Here is a 22,148-nt window from a genome sequence, read left to right on the forward strand (position 1 = left end):
ACCTGTGGTGAAGAGAACTATCGGAGAACCTGAGTGCAAACTACTGTATTAGACACACACTGGTGTGATGTCTAAAATAAACTGTGAAGCTACACATTTTGTGTGAATGACGTGTGAACCTCAACTCAGAGGAAGCTGGTGTGACAAGCAGAGGCTGTGAAGGCAGGAGGTGCAAGCGTCTGAGCCAGTAAACTGGAGGGTGCTCAAGTTGACGTGCTCTGTGATTATTTATTTATCTATTGGCACAAAGTAAACCTGTCTGAAGCGTCTCAATCAGTAACTCTAAGAGAAACATTCACGTCAAAAATCAAATATTATACATTAAAAAAAGTACCTTGTGTTTATTCATGTATTTATGTGTGTTGGTGTTTTTAATTAATAATCATTGAGCTGACTAGCGCACTCACAAATTCACAATATACTTTTCTATGCATGAAGACAAAGCAGCAGTCGGCTCCCTCTCTGCCTGGTTCTGTCAGAACCTGTTTGAGTCTATCCCTGCAGATTATTGCTCGAAGAAACTGGACTGCTCTGATACCGTTTTGGAGACACTCCTGGATGACGACCCGTTTGAAGTGAGATCTAGAGAGGAGCTCTGTGGACCAGGCTCTGTACCTCCTGTCACCTTGACCTTTGGCTGCTCCATGTCCTCTTCAACCTGTAGAACAGTAGACACGGTGGTCTCCATCCGGCTGGCCCTGTAGACACTCGTCTGGGTCTGAAGGTAGCGAGTGGATTTTAGTTCCAGGCCTTCATAGGAGCCTCGAGGGATGCAGGGGCAATAGTGGAAGGCTTGTTTAAAACCAGCACGAAACCTGTTCCAAGACACGCATTGGTTAGTGTTAGTGATGATAGAATTCTGTTCATGTTTAAAAGTAGTGTGAATAAATCCTAAGCAGCCACTTGGGGCAGAAAGAAAACTTTGCTTAACAATGAATCAGCCAATTTCTCTGTCATACAAAGTCATTTACGATACTTAATTACCCAGCTTTCTTACTCTTCTTCCTTTATGATCTGTAATTATCATTTAAAATCAATAACATTGTATTTAAATCAATTCTTAGTGTCTTTATGTTTGTTATGTTTAAGTCGATAGCCAGGTAATAAGTGGGATACGGTAAGTCGTTAGCCGGTGGTTAGGGCGAGACAAGACCCCTCCGCTTTGAAGGGATTCTGATTTGCTTAACCACTAGCTATCTTTACATTATCCCTTACATAACAGAGAAATCCAAATTCAATTTGGTTCCACCAGTCTGTGCCCAAACCACCAAGAACAGGATTGCAGCTCTTGCAAGAACATCAAGGCTTTGAAGGGCCTACAAACCTTTTTTCCTCTGTTTTGTTACATCTGTATGCAGGAAACAAAAAAGAGTCAAGGAGATCATAGCTCCTAATATGCTGTTGGAAACATGTGGAGGTTGATCATTTGACTGTCCAAAATCTGTAGACCAGCAAAATGCTTTGCAGAGAAGATTCATACAGCCAGGCCCTCGACCAGTGTTCAATTCCCTTACTTTTCCTTTTTGTGTTTCCTCCAGTGCAGGGACTGAATGATTGTAGATGCAGAGATGGCTGTGCTTGTCAGTGTAGTCAGGCTCTCAGCTAATGTTTACTCTATCCATCTACTGTCATTGGTTAGCAAAGTGCTAATGCTAGTGCAGCAGAACAGCAGAGAAATGAGAAGGAAGACTAAAAGACTAACTTTTGTAGACTGCTCTGTAATCAGCACGTTGGGTAGGAAACAAAGGAGGGAGGACCCAGGAAGAGACATATAAGATATATTAACAGAAGTTAAAAAATGTGAAAGTCAAACAAAATCTGACTTTAAATATCCAAACAAAACTAAATCCCAAAAGCAAACACAAGAGAGCGACAGGAGCACGAGAACACTGTTTAAGCAGCTGAACATCAAATATAAGACGAAGAGTTGTGTCCTACCTGTCATTGAGGCAGCAGTAGATGATTGGGTTGTACATGGTGGAGCTCATAGCGAGCCACATGATGGCCAGATAAATCTGTTGGATGAACTTTTCTTCAGACGTTTCAGGGAAAAACTGGTGCAGCAGAAAGTAGACGTGGTACGGAAGCCAGCAGACTGCAAACGTGCAAACTACCACGATCATCATTTTCACCACCTGTAGCAAAACAACAGAAACATTTTGTTTATATATATATATATGTAGGGGCCATAATGTTGATTTTCTATCTTATTCGTTAACCATGATTATTTCCTTTTTTATTGCTTACTTCATTTCCGGTTTTGGGTTCATGGGTGTGGTTTACCTTTTATCTACCTGTTCAGTTGGGGGCGGGGGCACACACAGAGGGTGAGTGGGGCTGAGTATTTTTTGTTGACCGCCACCGTCATCGTCATTTTCATTGTTTATTTCGATCTTTTTTGATATTGATTTATTTTGAGTGTTTGATAATAAATAGTAAACCTACTTTGAACTTTGATTTTGATTTAATGGTAAGACGCGTCGCAAGCACAACCCCATTTAGTCTCTGCGGCACCTTACAAGCTGAGCCGCTTCAAAATATATATATATAGTTTTTGATTTTATGATGTACTTCTCAGATCAAATCACTGAAGCTGAGGGGTGGGAAGATTACTTTTATTTGTTTCACTTATGTTAAAAATCAACTTCAAAGATTACATCAAAGAGTGGACACAGATTTGCTCCACTGTCCAATCTGGATCATATAATTGGAGACATAAACTCTTACAGTATAAGATTATCCATAAAACAAATTATACTCCAGTAAAACTGAATTCAATATATTCAGGATGTAATACTATGCTTAGTTTGTTTTCATGCGTGTTGAGTTCACTTCCTGTTTTATGTTTGTAACCCTGTTGTCCTGTTCTCATGTCTGATGTTACTTCCTTCCATTGTTCTGTTTTCCGCCTTTTTCCATACACACATGTGCCTCCTTTGCTTTTAACCTGGCCTGTATATATCCCGTTGCTTCCACCTACCCCATGCCAGATTGTCATTGTCACCTTTGTGTGTTCACACTCTAAAATCTTGTTTTCCTTGTGTTTGCCTGCCCGGTTTCTGACTTTTGCTTGGATCTTTGGATTTTAAATTTTGTTTGCTTTCGCAGACTGACTCACTGCATATGACCCCTGGACTGTTTTAGTAAAGCTACCTGTCTTCTGAACTGCCTTTTGTGTCACGGACCTTTCTCTGCACCTGAGCCCCAGTTCGGTCCTTAATTGGCAAACAGAAATGTATTTTTTTGTGCTGTAGTTGCAAAAGACAGAAGGGGGGCTACATTCATATGTCATGGTCTTGCTGTAAACTTAACCCCTTCTATGTTTTTATTATCTCAATGATCCTGAAAATCAATCTGTCCCCCTCTGGACGTCTCTGTACTTGGGAACTTTATCTTGTGGGACTGTTATCATGGGCAATTCTGTAATCTGGCTTTTTTTTTTGCTGTGAAAAAGTGGTTCCCCCTCCCCCCTTTACTGTCTCAGTGGAGGGCAGAGCTGTCAAGTTATATCCCACTTGACCACTTGTATTACAAAATAAGAGGGAAGCTGGACATATATGACAAAATATGTATACCTTATATTCATTTTATGGAGGGCAACTAATGATGTTTATGACTTTATTCACTATCAAAGAGACTTTATGTCAAGGGTTGTGCCTGGACTTGACTTTCAGAGTTTTCTTGTCTGTAGCTTTATCCCCCACCTGTGTTTTGTTAGTCCTGTTTGTTTTTGTCTTGTTTGTTTAAGGACTTTCCACACACATGGAATCAAACCAATAGACTTTCACTCTTCAGAGGTGAGTCTGGTAGAGGGCATGGCCCCGTCAGTAGTCCAGACCCAACTGCACCAGAGTGAACATTTAGTAAATGCAGGGGGTTGAGAAAATGTTCTGTCTCCTGCTCTATGTAATGGGGAAAATAAATAAAAAAATGTACATCAAAAAAATGGTCTTGGATAGCAAGTAACACTAAGTTTTTTTTATGTAAACAGAAATGTTAACATGTTACCACTAGACATATGATTTCAGCTGAAAAGGATGACTATGTGCTTCTGGTATATTTGTGTCATTACAGGAGAAAAAAGTCAAAGCAGACATGATAATCATGGCCATGTCCTGATCAGGGCTACACTTCACAGGGTAAGAGTAAACTGATCTCTACAGGTGGTAATTTCTAAGATGTGGGCAGCCAACTTCAAAGAGCTTACCTTGCGTTTAGCATTGAGCTGCTCCCTGTAGCGGTCAGAAGAGTCTCCAGGGATCTCACTTGCCCAGAGGGTCAGTCCCACCATTAGATAAGCCCAACCCATCACCATCAGAGGGAGGAAGTAGAGCAGAATGGCCACACTTACATAGTACCTTTAACAAGACAGAGAGAGAGAGTCCAGCTGATCATGCAGAAAACACATGGGCTTATGTGTCAGAAGCACTGCAGCCCCTTCAAACTGATGGGTCATATGTGAAGAATAATCCCCTTTTATTTAAAGCCTGTTTTATAAAAAGACTTGAATGTAGGACGTTAGTGGACAGGGTTTGGGCTGCTGTGGCTCAGTGATAGACTGAGGCGTCAGTCGACTGAAGGTTCTGCAGCATATGTACCACTAAAATCCTCCTGTAGATGTAGCAATCAATGTGTAAATGTGTGGAAGCACTTTGAGTGGTCAGAAGCGGTGTCGATGTTGTTTACTCCAATTATGGCAATACATTTCGATCAACATTTTATTTTACATGACGAAAACAGTAAATTGAAGAGCTAAAAATACAACACTGATAATAAAAACCCTGACAAACAAGACTGAAACATTAGTGGTGGACCACCAGACAGTCATCCATTCTTCATCCATTTTCATCTGCTTATCCAATATCGGGTCATGGGGGCAGCAGTCTAAGCAAATCGACCCAGACATCCCTCTGCCCTGCAACATTTTCCAGCTCATCCTGGGGGATCCTAAGACATTTCCAGACCAGATGAGATGTGTAATCCCTCCACCAAGCTCTGAGTCTACCCCAAGGCCTCCGACAAGGTGGATGCACTTTGAAGGCCTCTAAAGGGAGGCGTCCAGGAGCCATCCTTATCAAAAGCCCAAGCCACCTCAGCTGACTCCTTTCGAAGCTCTGCTCCGGGCTCCCTCCTGATGTCCAAGCTCCTGACCCTACTGACCCTATCTGAGGCTGAGCCCAGCCACCCTTTGAAGAGAGCTAATTTAGGCCTCTTGTATCCACGATCTTATATTGTCTGCTAGGACCCATAGCTCAGGACTATAAAATAAGATAAGATAAGATAAGATAAGATAAGATAAGATAGTCCTTTACTTGTCCCACAACGGGGAAATTCAAATGTCACAGTAGCAAGTAGACAGTGCAAAAATATATATAAAGCAAACAAGAGCCTATAAAGTATCAATTATTAAAAAGTTATTAGCAATTAAGATTAAAATTAAAATTAAAGAGGTAAAAAATAAGCATATCTTACAACACACACACACACACACACACACACACATTTATATATATATATATATATATATGGCAAGCCATTCAGGAAATTAATATATATGGAATGAAAGTCTGAATATATTGAATGAAACTCGTTATATATGGAATGAAAGTCTGAATATATTGAATGAAACTCGTTATATATGGAATGAAAGTCTGAATATATTGAATGAAAAATGACGTCATGTGTGGCCTGCATCATCTTGTGTTTCTGGGATGTGATACTTTTTCTGGTTAGACTTAGCTTTTGGTAATGCAACCATGAGGGAGGCACGAGATGTTTTCACTGCAATTTTAATTAATGAAGGGGTTATCAATCCCTTGTGTAATGCATGTGCTGTTTAGTCAATCTGTATTGGAAAAAGAAACCCACACATCCTCTCTATTAAGTTGGTTTCATCCAAAAGTGATCATCGGACCGTCTGCACAGACAGGCGAGAAGAACACGGAACAGTGGGCTGCAGAAGTATTTAGCAGGGTAGTGCCAGTGAACATGTGAAAATATTAAATATCACAGGTTGTACACACTTCTACAGAAGCTAAAGATAGTGCCCCTTCCTTATTGAGTTGGTTCAGTTCTCTGGCTCGCTAACTAACTTTTGTTATGACTTGTGATAATGTAGCATCCTGTTCAATGTTAACAGGTGGAGCTCATACCTGTGTGCATCATCACACAGTGAGTGAGTGTAATGAAAAAGTACGACCAGATAACCATAGGTAACAGAGGTAGAGGAAAATGTGTCCCCTCAGAAACACTAAAAAGAAGTGCAAAAGGTTATTTTCAGAGAGAAATTAATAAAAGATGAGTCTCTTTGATGACAATGACACAATACGATTATAACTGGTGTATTCAGAGTACTTATTTTAGCTTTCATTCTATATATTCAAACTTCATTCCACATATATCAAGTTTCATTCAATATATTCAAACTTCATTCCATATATATCAAGTTTCATTCAATATATTCAGACTTCATTCCATATATATCAAGTTTCATGCAATATATTCAGACTTCACTCCACATATATCAAGTTTCATTCAATATATTCAGACTTCATTCCACATATATCAAGTTTCATTCAATATATTCAGACTTCATTCCATATATATCAAGTTTCATTCAATATATTCAAACTTCATTCCATATATATATCGAGTTTCATTCCATATATATTGAGTTTCATTCAATATATTCAGAGTTCATTCCATATATATAAAGTTTCATTCAATATATTCAGACTTTCATTCTATATATATCAAGTTTCATTCCATATATATCGAGTTTCATTCAATATATTCAGACTTTCATTCCATATATATCAAGTTTCATTCAATATATTCAGACTTCATTCCATATATATCAAGTTTCATTCAATATATTCAGACTTCATTCCATATATTATTCCCTGAACGGCTTGCCATAATATATATATATATATATTACTGTTTATATAGTCTGACCACTGCAGGAAGAAAAGACCTGCGATATCTCTCTGTAAGACACCACGAGTGAAGAAGGTATTGGTGAGGGTTGGAATGTAGATTCCACCCTTAATCTATAACAATGCATGTAATTGGTATCACACTGTATGTTTTGTATGAAATATCTTTGTAACAAGTCTTCATACCTCTGATGAGTTCTTGAGTGTATGAGCAGATGTTCTTTGTTCGGTTTGTTTAGTGGTAATTTCAAGCTTTGACTCACACTTTGAAAATACTGCACATAAGAAAACAGTAATTTCTATAAATGCAGTTTTTAACTTTCTTAATTCAGATCAAACCAGCTTCAAATGAAGCATTACCGTGCATGAGTGAAAGATCTCTCTGACAGAGCATGTGTTGAGGGCTCCAGCTCTGTCAGTAAGCTTCCCCTGATGGATTACACTTGAAGGAATAGAGGCTGTACTGTGTCACCTAAACGTCAAATAAACTGAATAAAGGCACAGACCCGCTGACATATGCTCTTTTCCATATGTTTTATGAAAGCTATTTTCCTTGGCAGCTACCTGTGAAACATGCTTCAAATATCTTATTCTTGTTTGTTGGCGTGTGTGCGTTCGAATGAATAAAACACAAACATGTCGAGTTAATATTTAATGCATGATGCTGGTAATGGAAGGCTCACCGTAAGCTCAATGCTCATTCATAAAATGTATTTTATTCTACATCATGTGAACCATAAAGCTCACCTCATCTGATTAACATATTTGTATCCAGAATCCTAATGAGTTAGTGCCCACTCCCTTAAATCTGAGTGTGTGTGTCGCTATACATAATTAATGAATGTGTGTGAGACGGGGAACAGCTGTTCACTTGACTTTACCTTCCAGCTGAAGCAAAAGGATACTGAAGGTAACATGATGTCTTGCTCCACGCCACCACACTGGCAGTAACCACATGCTCGTGTTCAGCAAGAGCCAGTTTAGTGGGAGGAGATCAAAGGGGAAGGTGTGTGCAGCCTGTGATCTGCTCTGTGTGGCATGGAGAGACAGTACAATTAGAAATACATCTCATATTGTGTCTTACTGTGTGTGTGTGTGTGTGTGTGTGTGTGTGTGTGTGTGTGTGTGTGTGTGTGTGTGTGTGTGTGTGTGTGTGTTTCAGCATTCTCCTGAGCTCTTTTTGTGCAGTATTGTTGTTTTTCCCTCTTATGAAATGAAAGGAGGACAAAGGTCACATTCATTTTATTTATTGATGAACTGATCGGGTACTTTGTAATTGGTTTGCTGTTAAATTAGATGGTGGAACAAGGTTAACCGACAGGCAGGAGAAGAGGTCAGGGGTGAACAAGCCCACCTCGGCCTCATCACTATCAGTCCGTGACATTTTCTTCAATATTAATCAGTCTTGAAACACTGCTGTGTCCTTTGTCGTGTTCTGTTAAGTGTTGACTGCATCTACCAATTATTGCATTTGTTACAGTTTAAATGTCTTCAACCTTTCCCGCCTCCTCTCCGCTGTTTCTGGAGCAAGGTCTCTTTCATTGACATTAAATAATCTGGCTTTATATCTGTTTATTGACGGGATAATAGTTGGTCAGCCAAAGCCTGTGTTCAGAGCCACAGTGTGTTCTGTGAACAACATGTTCAACTAAATGACCTATTAACAAGAAATAACAGAACGGTGCTATAGAATGACCAATCAGAATCAAGTATTTAACACAGCAGATTTTCACTGTTGAGCAGGTAGGATCAGCTGGGTCCAGCATAGAGATAACAACATACCAACAACAGGCTACAGAGCCTTTCTGTGGTTGAATCATTGAGATAGAATTCCATTACATTTGTGCTTTTATCATCACTGAGTTTGCTGCATAACTACACAGTTTTGGTTTTTCGGGTAAATGAGTTTCATATTAATAATTCTGCTCTATTTTGTTGTCCATTTACATTCTGACTAGGGATGCACACATTTAATTGAGTATCCATTAATTGATTGTTAAAGGTGACATATCAAGCAAAATCGACTTTTTAATGGTTCTCTACCTGAAATATGTGTCCCTGGCATGTCTACAAACCCCCTGAAAATGAAAAGAATCCATTCTGCCCCTGTTCTGATTTCTCCACCTTTCTGTAAATGTGTGTGAAACGAGCCGTTTCAGACTTCCGTGTTTTTGTTACGTCCCAACAATATCCGGTCTGTCACGGAGTCAGAGCTCGGAGCTTGTTCAGCCCATAGACTGTATAAAATACAACTCAACCCCTCCTCCGTTTTTCATTCCCTGCACACATGTGTGCTAACAAGGAGCTTAGGAGGGAGGCATGCTAGTTGTAGGCTGTCTTAATAAACACAAAGGTCGGTTTTACTCCCCACGTCTGCAGATTTGAAGATCTAGTGGAGGATTTTTATTTGTCATGGAAAAGTGCTAGCACTAGTTAGCATAACCACATATCTACATATCGTAGCTGTAGCTGTGTACCAAGACACACGTCTACATACTAACAAATAAAACAACAAGTAACACAGAATCTGTGACCAATCCTTCAGAAAGGTCCTGCGACAGGCGCCTCTCCGTCAGGATCAGATTCTGGATCAGATTCAGAGGGTTGAAGTAGCGCGGGTCTGTGAGCAGCCGTGTATATTCAGCCAACATGTAAACATTAGATCAATGTGCTGGAGAGCCGAGGCCACATCCACTTCCTGAGGGGGCGTGGTCAGAGAGAAAACAGACTGTTCTGAACAGGGCTGAAGAAGAGGGCTTTTCAGGCATGCCAAAATCTGATTTCAAAGTGGTTTTTTGAGCATAAACTTTAAAGACATGTTTTGGGGACCTCTTGGACCAATATATTTTGATGAAAAAAGCGTGATATGTCACCTTTAAGACATTACTTGAAACATGCATTTTTCTTTTCAATTTTCCTTCACGTGGAACGGACATCATGTGGTTTCATATTACAATCATCTGTCAGGGAGGTGTTTTAAGTGTAAAGCATGTTTTTGATGTGAATCAGCTGTTAAAGGTGTTGGGCCACTTTTAAAGAGGATCAATGCGCAACCGCTGCCAACAACGACACAAAGGTTGACAACTTTAAACAGGAGATTTCCCCACCCTTAGAAACAAATCCAACAGACTGGTGGGATTTGCTAGTACGCTATGTTTGCAGACCAGCAACATCAGAGCCATCTGGGCTTTTCTGCAGCTGGTCTGATTATGACCCCGTTGCTCTCCCGGCTAACACCTAACCGAATACACATGCTTATTATTCTAAATAAGAATGAGTAGGCAGAAAACTGGACACTGTGAGTCTGAAGTACCTTTCTGTATGTATTATGGGCCTTCACATTATAAGACTATGTCCACAGAGAATATTTTTATGAGCCTGATCATTGATAATCGGTGTTAAACATGTAGCCGTATTCAATACCGTCAGTTATATGCATTTTGTTGCTGTAGAAAATACAATTTTGGTGGAAAAAACATATTTGGCATTGTTTTTCACATAAGAATAATATACAGTATATATTTATTTTATTGATTAATCGATAATTGATCGTTAACATTTCCAAAAATTGATCTCTTATCGATCATTATATCATCCTCATGCTTGACTTCTTGTCCTGGTCATTCTTCTCTGTACACCTTGACGCATGCTAAGTACGGACTCCATCAATAATAGACTCAACGCATATCTTTAGCGGAGCAGGGGCACGCTCCTGAGACAGAGCTTAGACCAGGTGCAGAGCCCCATGTGTGAACATTAGGATTGACTAGCACAGGAACGTATAGGCTGCACAGTGTGCAGCACTGATGGTACACTGCGCAGCACTCCCTGGGTAAATTGGGTTAGTACTACTAACCCGAGTAACTCACATTGAATTGCTCTTTCTGCGACAAACGTTGTGCTTGTAAATTGTCTGTTAGTTCTCTGTGTGTCTTTGTCTGTGACTTTGTGTTTTTCACTGATGACTGTCTCGGCCTGGTCTCCCTTGAAAAAGAGATCTTTGATCTTAATGGGACCGACCCGGTTAAATAAAATAAAATAAAATTGAAGCCTCTAACCTTTTAAGCTGGCAGCCAAATAACCTCTCAAATAAAACCCTCCTCTTCTGGATATAATCCTTACAGATTTTTAAGAGGTTGTTCCTACTATGGCCCCCTTTATTGTATTTATCATTGTCAGTTTGCTCTACATTATAATTTTAAGCGTGCAGTTATTCAGCCACATCTGAAAAACAAAAATAATCTGGATCCTAAATCACTTACAATATTACAAAGCAATCTCAAAGCTGTCAACGTTATCAGAAATACTTAAGAAAATAATTTGAACCAGACTATCAGATTGATTACAGTGTGATGTTTCTACCTGCTTAATGCACGCTCATGCCTGATGGTCAGCTGTTAGTTCTCCAGCCATGTCTCCCTGAGTGTAAGTGATCAAATATTCAGTTTCCCCCAGGCCCGCTCTTGGATTTCTGCCACTTGGTCAGCTTTCGGGTCATGCCTCTACCTGCGGCAGCCCAAGTGATCTTGCAGCCAGACAGAAGATGATGGATATTCACTTAAGACCTTTCATACAGGCCACAGTTCTCCCTAAAGCCAAACCATCGTACCAGATTTGCTGGAATTGTGAAGACGTCATGTGGCTCTGATCAGAGTCTTTCCTGATGGATCTTCTACAGGTCACGCCATCCCACTGAGAAGTTTCCTCAACCACACCTTTTCAACTGTCCTTGCTGGAAAAGGCTGTTTGAGTTTTATCTCCAGGCTGCTAATTTTCACCCTAAACCAAAGTGAGATGTTCTTTAAAGTCAGCTGTAGAGCATTCATTTCAAACAGAGTAGCACCAGAGAGGTATATCAGAAGACTAAGCCACTTCCTGATGTAGTTGTTGGCCTAAGTATCCTGTTTCTCACACATCTTCTGTGCCCACAAAACAAGTTGGTTAAGAATGAATTGGTAGGAAGGTAGTTCAGTTTATCCTCTTCAGTTCCTTCTGTGACTGCAGCTGTCATGTGCTTGTCCTTAGTCCCTGGGATTCTTCGTCTTGCCTTGGAAAGAGACTGAGCCCATTTCTGAATGGACATCAGCTGCAGTCTCAAAGTCAAGAATGAACATGTTCCCCAAATGTTGTGGAAAAACCTAGAAAAGTCCCCGCATGAAGCCGTTTACACACCAGTTAGAAACAAACAGAGGTTCTGACTGCCAAGTTGGTGTCCAACAAACAGCATGGGCTTTAACGACAACATTTGGGGAAAGCCTGGTTTGATTAGTAGAGAGGGTTTACATCCCACTTTGGATGATGCAGCTCGTTTATCTCTAAATACTGTTGATTTTTATCAGTCATAAAACATGATAAACCAGAGCTGGGACCAGGGGGAGAGCTGCAGTCCTACACGCTCTGCTGCACTTGAACCAAAATATGTGAAAATGAAATCTAGTCTGTTGAATATTATATCCCTACCTTGTAGAGCTGTAATAGTAAATGAACTGATATTAGATTATCAGACTGAATTCCTTTCATTAACTGAAGCCTGACCTTTTCAGGATGAATACGTCAGTTTAAGTGAATGCCAGTCACCTTAATACTCGTATCCTTCAAGACTCCAGGAGTGGAGTGGCTTTTTTAATTCCAGTCCTCCATCAACCCTGGACTGAAACTTAATTTGAACTCTCTTCAAAGACTTGTTCTGAATTAACCCCTCAAGGTTGCACTTCCCTCCTAGCCCTCACTCAAAATGCTTATCAGAATTTTTTTTTATAAAATGTAGTGCAAAGAATATGGACATTGTTGGTCACTTATAATGAAAACCTTAGCCTTTGAGGTTATTAAAGGACACCACTGGCTTGTAAGAATGGATGTTAAGAAGCTAACTCACAGTTTTAACCACAACCTCTAGATGGGGTTAGATGAGAGAAGAGTTGAGAAGAGTTGTGTGCTGGAGCTTAAAGGACTGTATGTAATTTCTCACCTTAGGGGATTGGCAGATGCCATAACTTCTTAAATAAATTTACCAAATTACCCAAATAAATAAACTAAATTTACCTGTGGTCTAGAGAGAGCGAGAGGAAACCAAATGGACACTTATTCACAATTTATTGCACTGGGGGGGGAAAAAGGGGTTAATAATATTCAACTTCTTATCACTCTACACAATTATTACTCTAAATTTAGTTGGGCGCCCGAATTAGTATTTATAATATAATATAACAAATGTTCTGGCCAACGTAGCCGCGGTTGCTGGAGGAGAGGCGGAGAAAACTGCTCCTCCGCAGGACAGCGGGAGAGTGCACCTGGTTGGTGAGAGCCGGTGAGGGGCTCTGACGGAGAGGGTGGCTGACTGCTGCGATGACAGTGGGTCCGGGATGACGGTGGGTCCGGGAAGACGGTGGGTCCGGGAAGACGGTGGGTCCGGGAAGACGCTGCCCAGTCCAAATGACGTTCACAGTCTGCCCCTGCAGACCGCGACACACCGCTTATGGCTACGGGGTCCTCTCGGTTCCGTGGAGTGAGCTAGCTTAGCTTGCTAGCTCGCTAAGGGGGGTATCTCCGCAGGCAGCCGGGCTGATAACACACGTACGCCTCTCAAAGTGTGTTCACTCCTCTGGGATAAACAAAACTTTTGACGTTGTTCACCAAGGTGGAGGTAGGTAAAACTTCTGCCACTCACCATCTGGGACAAACTCGCCGACAAACAACACACTCTAAACTTCTCCGCTCCAGTATATTATAAAAGTCCAAGTCACCGCGCGCACACTGATAACAGTAAAGCCCAAGATCCACAGGATGCGTCGCGTTACGTTACGGCTGCGCCGCGCACGTCGCAGCAAATAGGTTCCCATTCAAGTCAATGCTCTAGAGTCCACAGGGCGCGCTGCGGCGCGTCTCAGCTCTGTCTCTGGAGCGTTCCGCCGCGCCGCTCTGCCAGAGATACGCGGGGAGTCTATTTTCGCCGCTCCCCGCGCCCAGCACGCGTCAATCGACACAGAAATGATCGAACTATCCCGGAAGTCAGGCACAAGGATCGTATGCAACATCCGCTCACTTTCAAAATAAACACCATGTGCAAACACAAGATCGTAAATTTCACCACTTCTTCAACATTACGTCATAACCTGTGGCATCGGGCCAGACGTCAGTCTCAAAAGATATCCGACACCATGGACGAGGAAAAGTTTATACTGTGTTGTTCTCGCGCGTTTTGGAGTTCTCGAGGGATCTTGAGTTTCCTGCTCCGGAGTGCGCGCCGCTCCAAACACGCATCCTATGGACCAGGGCGAAAGCCCCGGGACGGAGCAGAGCCGTGTCGCAGCCGTAACGCGGCGCACACGCATCCTGTGGACTCCCCGAGTAAGCAACATCACGTAAACCTCCGCAGAACGAACTAGAACTCATTTGCAAACAGACATATTACAGGCAGAATATGAAACCTGGGAAATTATGATAAACGAACTCCCTCATAAAACATATGCCCTCTTTTATGGAATCTTATATAAATATCAGAACCTTCAGTACAAGTTGAGTAGAGAAGAGAAGAGAAGAGAAGAGAAGAGAAGAGAAGAGGGAATATTATCTTACTGTTGGGTCTTTATAAAAAAAATGCGTAAACACTGCTGGACCAAGCGGCAACCTCCGGCCGTGAGAATTGAAGCTGATGCGAAAGTGTTAAGAACTGCAGTTCATTGAGTTTCCACTTGAGGCTGGCTCCGGAAGTATTGGAAACCACATACACACCAATTCAAAAAAAGCTGATCTTTACAGCAGAAATAAACACGTTTACAGCCTGGTACAAAAGATGAGTGCAGTCTGAATAGCTCATTTCTCAGTCGGCACACACTGTACATTTATTATACCGTTTATGATGTGGACCTGATTTTTTGAGAAAACATATGTTTGACTAGGTGCTTCATGTACAGTGATTGATTTATTCATCGATGGATCAACAACAGTCTATCACGGAGACGAAGACATCTCTCAGTGTGTGGTCTGACCAAAATGTCTGTCAGGTGATGCAAAAAGTGTAATTGAAGTCATTTGTGAAGCAGAGTGAAGTCTGACGTGTGTGGTCAGCTCCTCCAGCCATAAATGGATCCTTGCTGTCATCCAGAGCCCCTAAGGTCTAGTGTATCATGCTGGGATTGCTGAAAGTGGACACTGCTCTCATCCCAGTGACTGAAAAAGATTGGTGCAGCTGTCTTGAAACAGACAAAAAAGAAACCAGCCTTTAAAGACGGCTTCTCTTCATTAAGTGTAAATTACGGGTGTGACACAAGAAATGAATAGCTTTGCCTGTGTGGCTCCTTATTCCAATTAACAAGATGACAAGAAGATTATCTGCTCAGAAAGCCTAGGAAATAGTTTTGGAGGAGAGAAAAAAGTCTGACAGTGAGTTTGAATTAAAGTTTGAGACTGATCAACTCCCAGCTCTTAGTTGAGTCGGTCACAGCAGCAAGTCACAGGAGCAGCCAGACACAGGATATGTCAGCAGTAGCCAGTCCCAGGACCGGCCTGACAGCAGCCAGCAGATGAAGAAAAATGCGTGTCAAAAAAATGTGAATAAAGAATGAGCAACTCCAGGGGAAGTGTGTCTTAGAGGAATGTGAAATGACACTGGACATACCCATGCATGCGTACTTCAGGGTTCTCATTTTTTTATAGAGTTTACTGATCAAGAGGAATCCACAAAATCACCCTTTTAAAATACATAATAAGGATTTTGGGGGGAATCTGTTTAAATGTGTACAATCTGGGTTCTTTTTCAAAAGCTACTCCTCTCGAGTTAAACAGAACCATACATGTATCATCATTAAACGTACATAGTATTTAGATTGCTGGTGGCTTTTGGAGATTTATGTGCTTAATAACACATTGAAAAAATGCTTAAAGTGGTTCATTACAACAAAGCAATGAGGACATAAGCAATAGAAAATAGATGAGACTTGTCTGACGGCCAGATTCCATCAGATCCGGTGTCCGGTCCGTCTCCGATCCATCACGGCACCTGATCTGATAGATTTCTATTCTAGTCAATGTGTTAACTTCCACTGGATCCGCAGATTGGAGCCCTCCGGATCAGATACGCAAGACTTCTATTTTTGCCGGATGCCGGAGCACGACACATCAATCTCAACAGAGCAAATGGAGTGGGACAGGAAGTCAGTCACCAAACATGAAAACATCCAGTTAATTTCAGAATAAAACACTCTGTGTTATCACCAGATCGTATTTCACTTAACTACAACAACAAACTGTCATGATGAGCGGAGCCAGGCCTGGAGTCAACAGGTCAGAGGTTTTAAGAGGACCAGAAAGACAACATGGATGAGGAGAGGAGGAGGAGAATCCTTGATTCAGCAATTACTACAGGAAAACCTTGGTCACATGACTCCAGCAGTCCAGCGGTCCTGCTCCATGCTACGTTCTGAAAACCCAATTGGTGGGTGTTGAAAGATGAGAGGGCATGGAGCTGGACCGCAGCGGATCAGACATGGCCCGGACCCAGATCTGGTCCCTGGTTACTCTGAATTACTATTTTAAAAATTCCTAAGGAGTAAAATCCCCTGAATGTTACTGATGCTTTAGAAAAGTGCATCCATGCAGCTGACTGACACAACCCAACAGATAACTGGACCAAAGATGCAAGCTTACACAGGAAGGTGGGATAAAAGACAAGGTTTGATATCAGCAAACAAAATCCAACAGGTGCAGACAAAGGAAAAATTTAAACACAACAGAAACTCACAAGACAGCTGGAACGAGGTGCCACAAGGGAACACACAACAAACTGGCAACATGAGGGAGAACAGGCAGGGCTTCAATAGACAGACAATCAGGGGATAATGAGACACAGGTGAGCACAATCAGAGCGGGGGAGAACAAGGCGGAGAAACACAAGGAGCAGGATCTGGATGACAGAGACAAGTCAGTAAAAAAATAAAACAGGAAATGACAACACTAACCCATTTAAACGCGCCCTGACTCTTCACAACACATGCCTCATCGATCGGAACAAGATGGATAGAGTCTGACTTTCACGAGCAACACAGAAGACTATTCAATTGCTGCAGCATGATTTCCACAGAGGTGTGGAAACTATATGGCTGCACCGGCCACTGAGCCCACAGGACGGCAGACTCTGATATCATCAGTAGCAATCCAAACATCTGCATAAACATTTTCTAGTGCAGGAGCATCATCAACAGACACTGCTGTCCATAAATACAGGCCCTTCTTCCTTCAAAGTGAATTCAATGTTGTCTATAAGTGCGCTGTGTACATCTTCTATATGTAGCTGGATGATGATATGATTTGTATCTGAGTGACATCAAGTTAAAGAGGCAGATGTATGTCTAACATGAGTCTGGTCCTGCTGGAGGTTTCTGCCTGTTAAAGGAAGTTTGTCCTTGCCACTGTAACTTGCTAAATGCTGCAAAGTGCTCTGTTCATGGTGGATTAAGACAAGATCTGACTGAGTCCTGTCTGTAAGATGGGACTGGATCTTGTCTTGATGTTGGGTCTTTGATAATAATATGACAGGATATTGTCTAGACCTGCTCTGTGTGTAAATCATCTTCAGAGAAGGTTTGCTGTGATTTAGTGCTATATGAATAAAGATTGATGGATTGATGGATGGATTGATGGATTGATGGATGGATTGATTGATTGATTGATTGATTGATTGATTGATTGATTGATTGATTGATTGATTGATTGATTGATTGATTGATTGATTGATTGATTGAGCAAACCCAAACCAAAACACAGTATGGGCTTTGGCAGAGGCACAGAACTGGTTAAATGAAAAAAAACATAAAAGTTACAGGAAGAGGACCTTATAAAGTTGCATTCTCTTCCACATCTGCCAGGAATGCTAACACCAAAATGCTAATGTTTTGACCTGACTGTTGAAAGTGTTAAGTTTATGACTTTTAACACCCCGGCAGGATTATATTAAGACTCAAACGTGATTGAAAATGTTCAGTTTCATGTTGGACTGTAAGTAGGCTGATGAGAATGCTGCTGTTTTCAACAGTCTAATCTGATGGACTACTCTTTATAGCTGCATTAATACATACTTTTGATCAATAAAATCATCTTTAAATCACCTATTAGCTTTAACTTGTTTGTATCTGTAGCTGAGAAGTAAGATTCAGGTGCACATGACCCCTCACTTTGTGTCTTGTCTCAACATGTCAGGATTCTACTTTCCTAACCACCTGCTCACTATACATGTTCCCTTCCTCAGTGGACATATTGATTAATAAAACAATAAAATAAAATAATTGTGTAGACTTTTGTTGTGTCTTTTTCAGTAACATTAAAGGCCATTTTGGATGCAGGTCACATGATTTTAGAATCAGTTCCATGTACTGTTGTCAGTGCTGTGACATCACAGTTGAGTGTCACAATTGTAAATTCTGTACAGTATAAACCTGGGTGAATCTCAGATTCTTCATCACTCGATCTCTGATTGCTGAGCTATCTAGACAAACCGAACAGACACTCGTTCACTTTTTTTTCAACGACCCTTTCACTGACATCCTTTGGATTCAAACTAAATCTGTCTCTTAAAAATGGACGCCATCTTTGATCACGCCCACGATATGAGACCGTCCTCTTTCTCTGAGGAGGAGCAACATCACTTCCACGCAGAGGTAAGTTACTGTAAATGTCAAGGTGTACTGTTCTTATGAATGTAATTGTATATTAATGTGTTTGACTGAGCTGGTGCATTGTACTGAATTCAATCTGTGTTGCAGAAAATCCTGCTGAAGCAGTTCATGCTCATGAAGCAACAGGATGAAGTCCCTGACTCTGTGTCTGTGGGACACATGAAGTCCTGGCTGCTGAAACAAAGAAGCTTCCTGAACGAGTGAGTCAGAGTTATCTTTTTATATTCATGTACAAAGATAAAAACAAACATGTTACAGTGGAGATGATTTCAATGTGGCAGTGACATACAGGTTGGATGACACTCTTACTTTGTACTTTTACAGGATTCAGGGAAGTGTTAAAACGACAGGGACAGACGATTTGTCCGCGGCCGAATTGGTAAGTAAAATATGCAGTCTAACCTGCAGTTAAATGTCTACTGTACTCTGAAGTTTCATGTAAATCCTGTCTCCTGGTGGACTAACTTAAATGTGGTGTTTACAGGCCTACAATCTGATGGAAGAGGAGCTCCTGGAGCAGCTGGAGAGAGAGAAGCAGCTCTCACTGCTTTTCAACAGGAACGTCTCACTGAAAGGCCTTCAGAGGTTCATCACCTCCATCCGCCCAGGAGCAGAGAAAGTCGTCCAGTTCTTTCTCCCATCTCTACACAGAAAGCTGCTGCAGATGTTCCTCTCCATCAACATCCCCAGAGATGGGATCTCAGCAGGGGACCCCATACCAGTGGATCTCCTGGAGCTGGAACAGTTCACTGCTCCTGTAGTGCCACAGGTGGTGGACTCAGCTCTGAAGCTTCTCCTGGAGAACCCAGAGCAGGTCAACAGAGAAGAAGCAGCCAATGCTGAGATTAGCCAGCTACTGATGCAGTGTGTAGTTCCCTACCTTTCCTGCCATGTGACAGTAAATGACACACTTGTGCTTGGGGTCTGCAAAATCATGGCCAAGTTCATGGTCAAAGCCATCAAAAAAAACATTGACATGCACTCCAAGTATTTTGAGCAGATGGATGAAAATGAGAGCTGCTCCTCTGCCAGAGACAAGGTCATCACTGCTATCCGGGACATGACAGAGAAGGCAAAGACTGATACTTCCAGCCGGGCTCACATCCAAATCAGCAACTCCCATCAGGCTGAAGACAGTTCTTCAGAGAAGAGGGGGACTTCTCTGGAGGCTGTTCACACTGAGGAAAATGATGAGGGACTCGTGGAGAAGAGGGAGGCTTCTCCTCAAGTTTCCTTGGATGAAGTGATGGCCACTATACAAGAGGATGTGACTGAGGACAGATCTATGCTCAGTCCAGATACTTGTCTGACTCCACCCTGCTATGATGGGCTTGAAGACCTACAACAGTCTGCTATATCAGACATAGTCCCTTCTGAAGACATCACCTCAGAGGCAGAACATCAACTACAGGAGAAGAGGGGGGCATCTCCACAAGTCACTGCCACTGAGGAGCTGGAAAAGACACTTCTGGAGAAGAGGGAGGCTTCTTCAGAAGATGTTTGTTCTAAGCAGGAGGGACTCATACATCAGAACGAGGCTTTACCACCAGTCTCCAAGACAGAAGAGACAGCCACCATGACAAAGAAGCTGATGGAGGACACACCATTAGTCAGCCAAGACACACATGTGACTCAGTCTTGTGATGACCAGAATGAAGAAGAGAGACAAGATGACTCTGGTGAAGAAGTCCAGGCCTCTTCTGGTGAAGACACAGATCACAAAGTGCAGCCGGCAACATCACAAGTTCCTATTGAACAGATCAGCACAATGGCAGCAGAAAATCGACCAGTGGAGGAGAGGGGGCCTTCTCCACAGGTCACTGCCACTGATGAGCTGGAAAAAAAGACTGTAGAGGAAAAAGAGATGTCTTCAGATGTCAGTGCCACCAACCCAGAAAATATCACCGGGGACAAAGCAGTCTGGGTCAGAGTGGAGACAAATGTCAGCGTCTTCCTCGACACTGAGATCGAAATAATCCAAGAGGGGATAGTGGAGTCATCTGAGATACAGGATGCTCTCTCTGTGAACGGCAAGAAAAAGAAGAAGAAGAAGAAGAAGAAGGGAGTGAAAGCCTTCTTTCGAGGTGCCTGGAAGAGTGTGACGTCCTGTCTTCGTTCTTCTACTGAAGAATAAAACACAGCATATAAAAACTGTTTCATGCATTAAAAATAAAATAAAAAGCTCATCTAAAAATATTTATCATGTTGGTTGTCTTAAATGTTTTTACAATGAGTCCATTTCAGTGGACATGCCTCAAGAAAGCATTTTAAATAGTGAAGACAGGTCAAAGGTTACTCATTGAGACCTCAGTGTCCTCTTTTCTCATTTATTTTCATAAATTGAAAGCCATCTCAAAATATTCCAGTCAGCACACATTAATCAAACAAAATAACACAGAAATAATTACTTTAAATCAAGTAACACTATAGAGTCATCTCTGAAAATACATTGTAAACTGATTCTGAGTGACTCAGTGAGCATATCATTTCAAACAAAGTGTAAATGTGTTTTAAAACTGATCTGATAAAACTGCACTGAGGACATATTCATGGTTTTTATTTTCATATTTCTATTACATTTGGTGTTGGATATCAGTCAGGTAAACACTTCTCCGGCCTACATCAACAAAAGGTTTGGTTTCATGAGACTTACAATGTTTGTGTTTGTCATATCAGGTAATTTATAGCTGGGGTTGGTAGTCTCGGAAAACTAGCATGAATTTGAATGTAGCAGCGTCATCAGGACTCCTTCTTACAGCTCCTCCAAAACGACGCCCCCACTCACATGCATGAGCGCCGCTGATTCATGACCACATGATCGTGACTGATTCAAAATCGGTCCTCACCAAAACATTATCTTAGTGAAAGTTAAAAACACAAACAAACATGGCTGCTGTTAGTACTCACAACTATCATGCTAGCATTATCCAGTTGTACTGGTGACACGATATCAGGAGAAAAGTTATAACACATATATAATACTGTAACAGCTCTACTGTTAAAACGTGTTCAGTGTAGATGTTCTTAATTCCTACAGTGTTGACAGTCAGTGAAGGCATCAGGAGAGGTGTAGAGTGTGTGAGCTGGAGAGAGGAGAGACAAGAGGAGAAGTTCTTCATTCATTCAAACATTGATTGTTGCTTTGTTGGTTGGCGTGATCACGGCCGACAGTGACCGGTTATTAAAGATCAACGTGTTCACCAATCGGCTCGACAGCCCTACAGCATCCAGGCGGACGGACGCTACAATACTTCTACATTTTCTGTAGGACTTACTAAATGTCATTAATTATTTTGCTTGTCAGAGCCCCATGGTGAGAGCTTTTTAGACTCTGATCCGGACTACAGTCCTGAGCAAAGCACCTCATCAGGTCAGAGGGGACAGGCCCGAGGTTGAGCGAGAGGGGCAGTCAGTAGAGTCAGGGGAAGCAGAGGCAGGGGACGGGGAGTGCGGGCCAAGGAAATGTACCCGCAGGAGGCAGGCAGAACAGCAGGATGGGATTTGGTTGAAAATTTTGGGATTTTGGTGTTTTCCCAGGCTT

The 22,148-nt window shown here is 41.7% G+C and overlaps 2 protein-coding genes across 3 annotated transcripts in view; one reads left to right on the forward strand and one right to left on the reverse strand.

Moving 5' to 3' along the window:
* Nucleotides 1-203: 203 nt before the first annotated feature.
* tacr1a (tachykinin receptor 1a) overlaps nucleotides 204-22,148 on the reverse strand; it is a 41,681-nt gene continuing 19,736 nt past the window's right edge. Inside the window, 4 exon segments of the mRNA XM_034691003.1 lie at nucleotides 204-517; nucleotides 519-815; nucleotides 1,939-2,135; nucleotides 4,208-4,358. Coding sequence (XP_034546894.1) covers nucleotides 493-517; nucleotides 519-815; nucleotides 1,939-2,135; nucleotides 4,208-4,358 — 670 coding nt within the window. The 3' untranslated portion in view covers nucleotides 204-492.
* LOC117818238 lies at nucleotides 18,332-20,803 on the forward strand. 2 transcript variants are annotated; one of them, XM_034691002.1, is made up of 5 exons: nucleotides 18,332-18,589; nucleotides 18,695-18,807; nucleotides 18,932-18,986; nucleotides 19,092-19,823; nucleotides 20,091-20,803. In XM_034691002.1, the coding sequence occupies exons 1-5, from the start codon at nucleotides 18,509-18,511 to the stop codon at nucleotides 20,739-20,741; spliced, it is 1,632 nt and encodes a 543-aa protein (XP_034546893.1). In that variant the 5' UTR covers nucleotides 18,332-18,508; the 3' UTR covers nucleotides 20,742-20,803. The 2 variants fall into 2 exon arrangements, with proteins under 2 accessions (XP_034546893.1, XP_034546892.1); XM_034691001.1 differs by having other exon boundaries at nucleotides 19,092-20,803.

This window comes from Notolabrus celidotus, chromosome 9 (assembly GCF_009762535.1).
Source record: "Notolabrus celidotus isolate fNotCel1 chromosome 9, fNotCel1.pri, whole genome shotgun sequence".
In the NCBI taxonomy this organism is placed as follows: domain Eukaryota; kingdom Metazoa; phylum Chordata; class Actinopteri; order Labriformes; family Labridae; genus Notolabrus; species Notolabrus celidotus.